The sequence below is a fragment of the Microcaecilia unicolor genome, chromosome 7 (assembly GCF_901765095.1).
Source record: "Microcaecilia unicolor chromosome 7, aMicUni1.1, whole genome shotgun sequence".
Classification (NCBI taxonomy): Eukaryota; Metazoa; Chordata; class Amphibia; order Gymnophiona; family Siphonopidae; genus Microcaecilia; species Microcaecilia unicolor.
In genome coordinates, this window is record NC_044037.1 from 187,492,799 (window position 1) to 187,505,154 (window position 12,356).

At 43.5% G+C, this 12,356-nt stretch overlaps 1 protein-coding gene across 1 annotated transcript in view; it reads left to right on the forward strand.

Moving 5' to 3' along the window:
* Positions 1-12,356, forward strand: part of ABCA12 (ATP binding cassette subfamily A member 12) — a 542,556-nt gene that overhangs the window by 408,044 nt on the left and 122,156 nt on the right. The window contains 2 exon segments of the mRNA XM_030210844.1: positions 3,273-3,420; positions 7,394-7,646. Of these exon segments, the coding sequence (XP_030066704.1) occupies positions 3,273-3,420; positions 7,394-7,646 (401 nt within the window).

Consider the following 12,356-nt stretch of genomic DNA (forward strand, 5'->3'; position numbering starts at 1 on the left):
ACAAAGCACAGGTAGGGGTTTGTTCAGGGGCGCTCAGTGGCGCGTAATCTGAGACGTATATTGGCTTCACTGGAGAGATTGGAAACCACTCAAGAATCAGCTATAATGATTAGTTTTGATGCCGAGAAGGCATTTGATCGAGTGGAGTGGCCTTATTTATTTACAACCTTAGCCAAATATGGGTTTCAGGGGTAGTTTCAGAGGGCGATCTCTGCATTATACATGTCACCTCGAGCCAGGATGTGGGTGAACGGGTTGTACTCGGAAGAGTTTGATATTTGTCGAGGGACCCGGCAGGGATGCCCATTGTCGCCTTTACTTTTTGCTTTATATCTGGACCCTCTGATCCGAGACATATGTACATGACCGGCAATTAAAGGAATTCAATTTGAACACCAGGAATTTAAGGTGGCGGCCTTTGCCGACAACCTGTTAATCATACTCACGAAGCCTTGGGAGATGTTAGCGTATCTTTTAGAGATATTTAAAGAATTTGGGTCCTATTCTGGCCTTAAATTAAACTATGACAAGTCTGAAGCGTTAGCTCTTATCTCTGAGACTCGAAGAGCATGGCCAGGACAGTTCCAACTAAGATGGGTGGAGGAATCGTTTCATTATCTGGGTATCCTTCTACCAGCCCGGACAGGGGGGATCTATAGTATAAATATCCAATGGCTGATAGCTAAGACCAAACAGCAACTGGAAGCTTGGAGAACCTTGACACTATCACTGTCTGGGTGACTGTACTTAATTCACACGGTGATTTTGCCAAGGTGGCTTTATGTGATGCAAACGTTGCCATTGCGATTATTGATGAAGGATATTAGAGTGTTCTATTGCATGGTAACGAAGTTTTGTTGGGCATATAAAAAAGCAAAAATTCGTCTGCAGTTGCTAATGGGAGGGTGGAACCAGGGCAGGTTGGGTCTACCTAATATTAAATATTATAATCTCGCTTATTTATTGCGACATGTGAGGGATTGGGTATTCTCATCAAGCTACCACACACCTCTAGAGTTGGAGGAATCTCTCTTTAGTCCCTATCAATTGATTTCTATTCTGCAGGGGGATAGATCTTCTTTGCCACAGAGGATGAGAGGTTCGGTGCTGCCAGGACCCTTACAGGGAGCTTGGAAATTTTTGGGGAAACTATTGGGAGGAGACCCGCATCTGACAGAATTGCTAACCATACAGGGGCATCCGCATTTTCTACCTGGAATTGAGAATCCAATATTTCAACATTGAGTACGACGGGGACTTAATAACTTGGAGGTAGTGGTAGATCGGACTGGAGTGATTAGACCACTGGAACAGTTGATCCCTAATGAGTTATTAGGCTGGGGAGACACTTTTGCCTACTGCCAATTGAAGCACTATGTACAATCTTTAGACAAGGCGTCCCTGAATTATAAATTGGGGGAGAAGATTCAGACACTATTTGAGGAGGCCTCAGAGGAGGCTCCTTCAATCTCTGGCCTCCAGAAGAAATTATGGTCTTTGGCGCCTGCCAAAGATTTGACACAGCTCAGACAGAGATGGGAACTGGATGTGGGATGTGATCTCGCCTCCTGGGATATTTCAGCACACCTCAAAGGTATTCTGCAAATCATTAGTGGGGCGGGGTACAGAGAGTGTGCATTTCGAGTTATCCACAGGGCATATTTCTCACAAGTACAGTTGTTTAGAGTGGGAGGAATTGATTCGTCTACCTGTATGAAATGTAATTTAGCTGATAACACATTATACCATGGTTTGTGGGAATGTGGGATTATAAGATGTTTTTGGAAACGGGTGGTGGCCTTTCTTTCCTTGATGTTGCTGAGAAGGGTACAAGGCACACCTCAACAGTTGGTGTTGGACTGTCCTGGTTCACTCAGGGGGCTAAAAGCGGAGGAAGTTCTGCTGTGTAGAAAGCTCTGTTTGCTAGCATGAAAATGTATTTTGCAAAAATGGACTGTTCCGGATAGACCTGAATTCTGGCACTGGTGCAATCAAGTGCATCAACTGATGACTTGGGAGGCACAGGAGGCCAGGGGTTCCTTTAAACGGAAATCACGATTTTTAAAGACTTGGAGTCCCTATATAGCCAAACTCACGCAAACAGGAAGAAGTCTCATCCTTAACAAACTATGACTGAGGACCTGGAGATTCCATTGATGCCTTTAGAGAGATCATAGGGAGGGTAGAGAGGGTAAAAGGGGAGGGGGGATGGGAGGGTTGGGGGGGGAGGGAAACAAAGGGGGTGAAAAGATTATGTAAAAGTTTGATGTTACTATAGCAAAAGGTTCTGTTATGGATTTTAGAGATATAAATTTGGTGACTGTTATTGTTGATTAAATGATGTGGCTGTGACATCAATAAAAAAGTTAAACCATAAAAGGAGATGCCAAAGTCTGACAAGATTTTATGTCCGTGGCAAGATTCAAAGAAAAGGACATGTTATACATTCTTTTTATCCAAAACAATCAAACAATCCACAAAAAATGACAAATGACTCTGTTTACAGGGAAAAAGCCTCAAAGAGCTCCAAGATCAAACATCAATCCAACGGAGCTTAAGCAGACACAATAGTCTTCTCTTCATCATAGGCAAAAAACCCTGAAATTACAGATCTGAAAAAAACTTTATTTTCTGTGGTCAAAAGACAAATTTAAGAAACATTTGTGCTGTTTTAAAGGAATAATATGTCTTCTGTACATGGATCACATATTATTCCTTTAAAGCAGCACAAATTTTTCTTAAATTTGTCTTTTGACCACAGAAAATAAGGTTTTTTTTCAGATCTGTGGTTTCAGGGTTTTGCTTATGATGAAGAGAAGACTATTGTGTCTGCTTAAGCTCCGTTGGATTGATGTTTGATCTTGGAGCTCTTTGAGGCTTTTTCCCTGTAAACAGAGTCATTCGTCATTTTTTTGTGGATTGTTTGATCGTTTTGGATATTATAGAGCTTCCACACCACATGCTTAGTTCTTTAGTTGATTCTACGATACATTCTTTTTAGAAATCAGTGCAAAGTTTGCACCTTGCAAATTTTGTTCCAAAGTGGGCAGTCTAAAAATTGCCTCCTGTAATGGAACTTTAACTGTAAGATGCAGTCCCTGCCCATTCTGTAACACAAAATGGCATTTCCCATGCAACCAGTGTGCAGTAATTGCCTTGTTGAGCAGTTAGTGCAGCTTAGTAACTAAACCCCTGATCTAATTTATAGGAGATTGTTGTGTCTTTCAATAACTGAAAATAACTTTTCTAAATGATTTTATTTCATCCTAAAGGTGTTTCTTAAACTGACTGAAGGCTTAGATAGTGAATATGGCACTGAATGGTCCAGAACAAAAAGAGTGATTCCCATACCCAATGACAGTGATTCTACAGTCATCGATGAGACTTGTGTGACCCGCTACAGCTTTACGGACAGAGATGGTACTAATTTTTTCTCTCAGGAATCACCCTGAATTGGTTCTTCTTATTATCAAGTAGCATTTTCCTTATCATTCCACCAAACAAGTCCAGGTGCTTCGGTTATGCTCTTCGGACAACAGGTGGAGACTGAGAACTAAGTCCATGGAAACCTCAGTGTTTTTAGTCTTCAACAGGTGGTAGATCTGATCCCTCTGGTAGAACAATTTTTATTCTTGAAAAATAAAGAATGAAAGAGAGAAACATTCTAGCTACAATTTTGGACCAGCGGGATTTCCTTTGACTCTGACCTTAAAAAATGATAATAAAAATAAAGTAAGATTGAAATAAGCCACTGCTAGAGGTGTTACATCTGTAGGATTCCCAGGTCCCTCCCCTCCCTCTCATATTTGTTCTCTGGGCACAGTGGAATAAGGTTAAATTAGTTGCAGGGGCTGGTTTGTGTGCCTTGGCTTGTCTTGCCTCAGAAGGGAGCCTAGGATGCCAAGAATTAAGCTCTCTACTACTGCAGTACTATATTGTTGTTTTGTTTTACCTATTGCCTTGCCATCCCTTATTGGCACGATTCTGGCATTACCTCTGTACCTCCCTCTCCCCTCACCTATGCCTTCATATTTAGCATTTCCCATTCCCTTCCTTCTATCTTTCCTCCTTCCCTCCCCCCACATGGGTCCTACAAATTTATGTCTTTGCAGGCACTGCTTACATCAGTCTCTCTATGGCCAGCCTGTTGCAACTTCCTGTTGCTATGTGGGTAGGACGTAGCAGAGGGATAGAAGCCTTAGAGTGGCCAAAGATAGCTTGATGTAAGTAGTATTGCAAAGATGCAAGTTTGTAGGGTCTGCATGGGGGGGGGGGGGGGAGAAAGAGAGAAGGGAGAAGGAGATGCCGGATATGCAGGAGGGAATGGGGAGGAGGAATTCTGCACTTGGAAAATGCTGCACTTGGACAGGAGGGAAGGGAAGGGAGAGGGGGAAAAGACTGTATATGGATGGAAGGGAGAGGAGGGAAATGCAGCACTTGGATAGAATGGAAGGAGAGAGAGAAACGTTGCACATGGAGGGAAGGGGGGGGGTAAGTGCTGAATTTGGATATGAGGGAGAGGGGAGAAATGCTGCACATGGATAGGATCAAAGCCCGCTGCATTAACCATTAGGCCACTCCTCCACTCCACTCATTGTAGATAATACGCTGAAATCTTCTGCTCAATGTGCGACAGTGGCCAAAAAAACAAACAGGATGTTAGGAATTATTAGGAAAGGGATGGTGAATAAGACTGAAAATACTATAATGTCTCTGAATCACTCCATGCTGTGACCGCACCTTGAATATTGCATTCAGTTCTGGTCACCGTATCTCAAAAAGATATAGTGGAATTAGAAAAGATTTAAAGAAAAATGACCAAAATGATAAAGGGGATGGAACTCCTCTCATATGAGGAAAGGCTAAAGAAGTTAGTTCTCTTCAGCTTGGAAAAGAGATGGATGAGGGGAGATATGATTGAGGTCTACAAAATCCTGAGTGGTGTAGAATGAGTAGAAGTAAATCAATTTTTCACTCGTTCTAAAAGTACAAAGACTAGGAGACACTCAAGGAAGTTACATGGAAATAGGAGGAAATATTTTTTACTCAATGAATAGTTAAGCTCTAGAACTCTTTGCCAGAAGATGTGGTAACAGCGGTTAGCATACCTGGGTTTAAAAAAAGGTTTGGACAAGTTCCTGGGGGACATGGGGAAGCAACTGCTTGCCCTGGGATTTGTAGCATGAAATGTTGCCACGATTTGGGTTTCCATCGGGTACTTGTGACCTGGCTTGGCCACAGGATACTGGGCTAGATGAACCATTGGTCTGATCCAGTATGGCTACTCTTTTGTCCTTATGTTCTTATATCTGTTCAGCTAGGAGAATGCTGAATTGTAAGGTCTTTTTGGAGGCCTTTCCTGTTTTTTCTAGAAAAAAGTAGTACTTGGACCAGTTCCTTCCCTTCTCCCTAAGATCACGTCACCTTTTCACCTCAAGCAATCCATTTCCTTGCCAGTGTTGGAAGTAGGAGGAGCCTTTTCCTTTGGTGGTTCTGGGGCATCCACATTTATCTGTAATCTTACAGCATCTGGGTCGAGTCCTGTGAGTTTATCTCCAGAGAACTGATGCCTTCAGAAAATATGATGGGCTGTTTGTTCTTTTTGGAGGGGCATTGAAAGATGAAGCAGCCTTGAAGGCCATGGAGGCTAGATGAATTAAAGAAGCCATTGCATCCGCATACATTCTCCAGGGGCATCTTGTTCTGGAGATTTTGTGGGCCCATTCAACCAGAGAGCAGGTAGCCTCTTCGACAGAGCATACGTCATTCTGTAGCGGGGCTGTTATGGTCCCACACTGACTGATCACTGCTTCAGTACGTCCCAAGAATCTGTAATGGTTTGGTGGAATGATAAGGAATGTTAAATTAGTTCTTGCCTGCTAATTTTCCTTTCTTGAGTCCCTCCAAAACAGTTCAACCCCCCCCCCCCCCATGTGTTTTTTTTAGTGATTGGTTATCTAACTCACATTAAAAAAAGAAAAGAGGAAAAACAGAAAATAATTTCTTGATTGTCTGTTGTTATATTTGAATAGTTTAGTTCTTGAGGAGAAAAAAAAGATATATCTTCCTGCACTGTTAGAAAAAAATACTAGGTGTCAGGGGTCTGCACAGAGTTCTTATGCTGTAGCATCACAGGTAGTTCTCAGTCTATAACTGCTAGCAGGAGAGCGTAACTCAAGCACCTGGAGTGGTTTAGAGGAACTCAAGGAAATAAAATTAGCAGGTAAGAACTAATTTAACCTTTTTTGAGTTATCAAATACTAGAATAAAATAAGTGAAACACTGATATATAACTGTCTCAACAAAATAGTGTAGATGTCGCATTAGCCTATTTGAATGCATGCCAGTGAAATAGAAACTCAAAATGACAAATCTTAAAAAATAATCAAATAAAGGCTTTAAAAAGAAAAACCAAATGGAAATGGTTTTGAATGTTACTTTTTTGTTGTGGAAAACACATCCTTTGACCCTCTATATGGCCACTTTGCAAAATCAAATATAATAATTTGCTTTGTGAACATTCTAAAGTGTCTCACTGGGATCGTAACCTCCTGCTGACGTCAGCAGGGGGTTACGATCCCAGTGAGAGATGCGCATTGAAGAACAGCGGGAGCGGGCAGAGACGTCCCTATGTGCACGTCGCCCCCCCCTCCAAAATCGCCAACCCCCCTCTGCTACCCTCCCCTCCCCCCCCTTTACCAGGGTCCCAGCGGCAGCAGTGAAGAGCCTCGTGAGTCTGCTGCTTTCCCTTCTATTCGCTCTCAGCTCTGACTCTGGTCCCACCCTTGCAGAAACAGGAAATGAGGGCGGGACCAGAGTCAGAGCTGAGAGTGAAGAGAAGGGAAGGCAGCAGACTTGCGAGGCTCTTCACTCTGCCGCCGGGACCCCGGTAAGAGGGGGAGAGGGGAGGGTAGCAGAGGGGGGTTGGCAATTTTGGAGGGGGGCGATGTGCACGTAGGGGGATGGGCGTGACCAGTGTCGGGGAGGGGAGGGCTGTGGGTGGAGGCATCGCAAGGACGTATCTGTGAGACAGAGAGGAGGGGGGACTGGAACTCGGGGGAGGGACAGAGGGAAGGAGAGAGAGGGAGGGAGGGCCTGGAAATCGGAAGGGAAGAAAGAGGGCCATGGGACTTGGAGGGGACAGAGGGAGAGAGCGAGAGAGGGAGAGAGGGATAACCTTGCTAGCGCCCGTTTCATTTCATACCAAAACAGGCCTTTTTTACTAGTATCTTCATACAGTATCGCTGGGCATAGCCTACCCCAGCATTCTGTTCATGGCTATTAAGGGCATGAAAGGAAATGAGAAAAATTAGAAAGTAGAAAGTGGTACAAAATCATATGTCATTACTTTTATTTTCATGCTATTTTAATATTTTATTTTATTTTTGAACAGATCTTGCTCTCACTAGAACAAAAAAAGTGACTGGTTTGGCATTGCTGCTGAAGAAAGTTATAGCTATATTTATTAAGAGATTTCACAATTCTCGCCGGAACTGGAAGGGCTTTATTGGTCAGATCCTCATGCCAGTACTCTTTGTACTAGCATCCATGGGAGTTGGGACCATTAATTCTGGGTCTACAGATTATCCAGCACTCAGGCTTTCTCCCTCTATGTATGGAACTTCAGACCAAGCAGTTGTCTTTGAGTAAGTAATATGAACTGAGAACTAAAATTCATGAAAATGAAGCCCTCGGTCAAGGTTCTTCTCATGAGCATTCTAGAAACTCAGGATCTTCATACTGTAAACACACAAATGTATTTACTTAATCTAATAAAATAATATCACCTACAGCTTTGACCATTTAAACGGCACTGTGCAGGTCAGCAACAGATATTCAACAGCACTTAACCAGTGATTGCCGCTAAACATTAGCTTTGACTGTCGCCACACTCTCCACTTAGTGCCGGAGTGGTCTGTGGGCAGAGTCGGGGTGGACCATGAAATTATCCAGGTACTAAGTTGGACAACATAAAAACACCTTCAAATAATTCAGGCAGAATTACACGTGGTACAAATCAATGTGTATACGTTTACCAAAATGGAAGGTGTCCAATTTTGAGAAAAGCCCATTTTCTTGGGTAAAAATCCAGGAAACTGGGAAACTAAAAATATTCACAGTTCAACATCTGATATACAGGTGTACTTATATAACATTTTATATGTTGATCAGTTTATTATACTGTCCTTCATCATTGACATTAAAGCAGTTTTCAGTACTAGATGTGCTGAAATAAAGTTCACATTTCCAGTGTATTTAGCAAGAAATGAAATGAATACATACATATGCATGTACTTTCTAGCATTTTTCAATATGATCCTATTAAAAATGACCTCAGACATGTAATTTTCTGTAGCATAAAATCTAGGCCTAATATCTGGCAACAAAATTTGAACAGTCCACTTGGAATAATGACAGCCTGCCTCCAAATGGGCTAACAGATGAATGGATTTAATCACCATATACATGCTTTAATGTCATGTATGGAAAAGCATCAAAGAGGTGGGACAAACACAATTGGAAGTGGATTGTAATGAATTCATATTTCTCTAACTGCAGCATACAGAGTTTTAAAAATGGACTTGTCAGAAAACACCAATTATGATGACATTTAGAGATGACCAAAATGATAGTTTATTCATCCATATTTCCCAAAAGTTAAGACCAATTCCATGGCAACCTATATTTCACAGTATTAGATTCCATTTGAATTACATTGAAAGCTGACACCTGTTGAAATTTTCTGGAGGTTTCTTACATCCTTTTAACATGCCCAGGTGCTTTATACTGAGCATTCCATTACCCAGGCTCTTGCTTCTGCTCCACCCGGCATTCTCACTTACCCTCTCCCCAAATGACCCAGCATTCTCACCTGCCCTCTCCCCAAATGACCCAAAGAGCCTACACTTGTGGAGGGTAATTTTATAATAATATGAAGAATTCACTGGCATAAGTGTATAGATAGAGATAATTTTTTAATTTAATAAAAAATCAATAAATAAAATCCACTTTTCATTGCTATTATATATGAAATCATTATCCAAAGGTCCATTGCTGATTGTTCTTATAAAAAAGGGGAGGAAAATGAGTTCAAAGGGTACAACCATGGAAAGAAGTAAACCTATTGAAGACCTCATAGCTCATAACATCATTCCACCATCAGAATAAACAAAATGTTTAAACTTCTCTTAAATAGTTCGTCATAAAAAACTAACTCAACTATAAAAAAAAAAACAGGCAGATATAGATCTTCCAAGTATAAAAACAGAGCTAGTGGTGGGAGGCGGGACTGGTAGTTGGGAGGCGGGGATAGTGCTGGGCAGACTTATAGGGTCTGTGCCAGAGCTGGTGGTTGGGAGGCGGGGTTGGTGGTTGGGAGGCGGGGATAGGGCTGGCCAGACTTATACAGTCTGTGCACTGAAGAGGACAGTAAAAATAAAAAAGTAGCACATATGAATTTATCTTCTTGGGCAGACTGGATGGACCGTGCAGGTCTTTTTCTGCCGTCATCTACTATGTTTACTATGTTTATAAATCCTCAAAAAACAGATGTAAATTCTTCCCAAACTGGAAAATCTTCCAACTAGTTTTGTCCATAACCATGGGCTTCTTTAGACAAAATTATTAAAAAAAAAAAAAAAAGTAAAAGAGCAATCAGACAATAAAGCAATAAGAGTGGAGGAGTGGCCTAGTGGTTAGGGTGGTGGACTTTGGTCCTGAAGAACTGAGTTTGATTCCCAGCACAGGAACAAGTCACTTAACCCTCCATTGCCCCATGTAAGCTGCATTGAGCCTGCCATGAGTGGGAAAGTGTGGGGTACAAATGTAACAAAAATAAAAAAAGTTATCAAATTGAAAGAAACACCACAAACATACTTCTTTTAATGATTCCTGCACTTCCAAAACAACCCAAAACAAAACACCAACGAGTACAAAAAGAAATGTATTAAAGCTAAATGGGCCAGTCCCCAAGATGCATATAATTAAAGAAACACATGGCATTCAGTTTCCAAATTTAAATCCAGTGTGGATTCAGTCTACAATTTATAAATTCCTGTTCACATCTTCTCAAATACGTAGAAAGATCCCCCCTGTGAATATTGGTAAAGCCAGTTGGAAGATCTTCCAGTTTTGAAAAAAATGTATATCCATTTTCTGTTGGCAGGTTTGTTTTTATGTACTTGGAAGATCTGCACCTGCCTGTCTTTTTATATTTGAGTTACTATTTTTCTATGGGACTCTTGTGGATATGAACATGGATTGCTTGCCTTGAAGAATTTAAAATGTTTAAAAGTTTTCTATATTCTGATGGTGGAGTGATAATGTCTTGAGGTATGAGGTCTGTCATGGGTTTACTTGTTTCCCTGGTGATACACATTTGAGCTCCTTTTTTCCTTTGGGGGGGGGGGGGGCAAATTATTAAGTTCTATGAGCCACAGGATCCAGTTCTGTAGGTGCCATTGGGAATTGAGCACCCTCTAATATTGAGCAAACTCCTTCATTTTATCCAATGAATTTGAATTATGTTCAGCACCTGCAATAATTCTGCAATGTTAGCACCTATGATATGAGCATAATATATTTGATTTGCAATAGTAATGAAACATTGGCAGAGAAAGTACCTGCATATAAAAATTATAAAGCGCTTTGATTGTACCACAGAAAGTCAGTATGTCAAATGCCATTACCCTAGAAATTCATTACCTTAGGATTTTATTGATTGATACCAAAATCTGTAATAGGGTACATACCCCCAAAGCTTGAAGAATGGCCCAGACATTGGCAACTATGATTTTATGCTAAGAAAATGTAGGGTCATATTTTTGGGCTGGAAAACCCAGAGGGAACAGTACAATATATGGGGTGAAGTGTTTCTTTGCACAAAAGAAGAATGAATGGGACTTGCGGGTGATCATATCTGATAAACGTAAAGTGGCCAAACAGGTAGAAAAAGTGACAGCCAAAGCCAGAAGGATGCTTGGGTGAATAGGGAGAGGAATGGCCAGCAGGATAAAGGAGGTGATAGTGTTCCTGTATAACAGGGCTGCTGTGGGAGGATGGGGGGTGGCAAAATTCCCTGGGCCAGGACCCAGGGTCTCTCTATCCTGTTCCTGATGGAACCCGGGTGATCACGTCCCGGCTGGAGCAGGAGAGAGAAAACTCCAGTGCCAGGCCCCCCTTGGAGGCTGGGGAGGACCCGGAGGAGCAGACACAGCAGGACTTTGAGCCAGGGCCTCTGGTTTGGCTGGCGGGGGTTCCCCCCCCCTAGGCCCCGCTAGCAGAAGAGGTCTTCCTCCAGTGCTGCTCTTCTTTACTCTGCTGCATTGCCTACCAAGCGGTTGCTTTTCCCCATAGGCGGTTGGTGGCCCAACTGTTTGGGGAGGCTAAAGGGGGTGGGGTTGGGGGCGGGGTTGGGGGCAGAGCTTAAACCCATAATTGTCACCCAGCATCAAGCACCCCTTCCTCCCACCCACCTAGCACCAGGCACCCCTCCCACCCAGCATCAGGCAGGCAGGCAGGCACCCCTCCCTCCCTCCCACCCACCCACCCACCCAGCATCAAGCGCCAGGCACCCCATCTAGCATCAGGCCTGCCTGCCTTCCTTCCTTCCTTCCTCCCTCCCACCCAGCAGCATCAGGCCTTCCTCCTTCCCACCCACCCAGCATCAGGCCTTCCTCCTTCCCTCCCTCCCACTGAGCACCAGGTCCAGTTCCCGTCCCCCCTCCGAAATTTAAAACTTGATACCTGCTCGGGGTTAAGGGACCAGCGCTTGAGAGACAGAATGAAGAGAAGCTGAAGGCGCGCCGAGCCAGCACGCGTTTCACTGGTGCTGACGTGCTGTGTCGCTACCAATGCTGCCTTCCCTTAACCCCGAGCAGGTATCAAGTTTTAAATTTCGGAGGGGGGGGGGGCAGGAGGCAGGCGGCGAAGGTCACAACTGGGCTGGGGAGGCTTAGCCTATGCTTTTCCCCTCAGGCCATGCATGCTCGGTTTTGAAACTGAGCATGCGCAATGTGAGAGAAAAAGCAGCCGCAGGGGCAGGTCATGCGGCAGAGTGAAGAAGAGCAGCGCTGGAGGAAGACCTCTTCTGCTGACAGGGCCTTGGGATCCCCGCCAGCCAAGGTATTTGCAGTTACAGGGGGTGGCAGCGGCGATCCTGGGGGGGGGGGGCGTGGCAGCAGCAGCAGCAATGATCCTGGGGGGGGGGGGGGCGGCCCTGACCTGCCCTGGGCCAGGCTCAGTCTCTCAGCAGCTCTGCTGTGTATGTCTATGGTGAGGTCCCATTGACAGTACTGTGTACAATTCTATAGACGCATCTTCAAAAAGATATAAACAGTATGGAGTCAGAGCAGCAG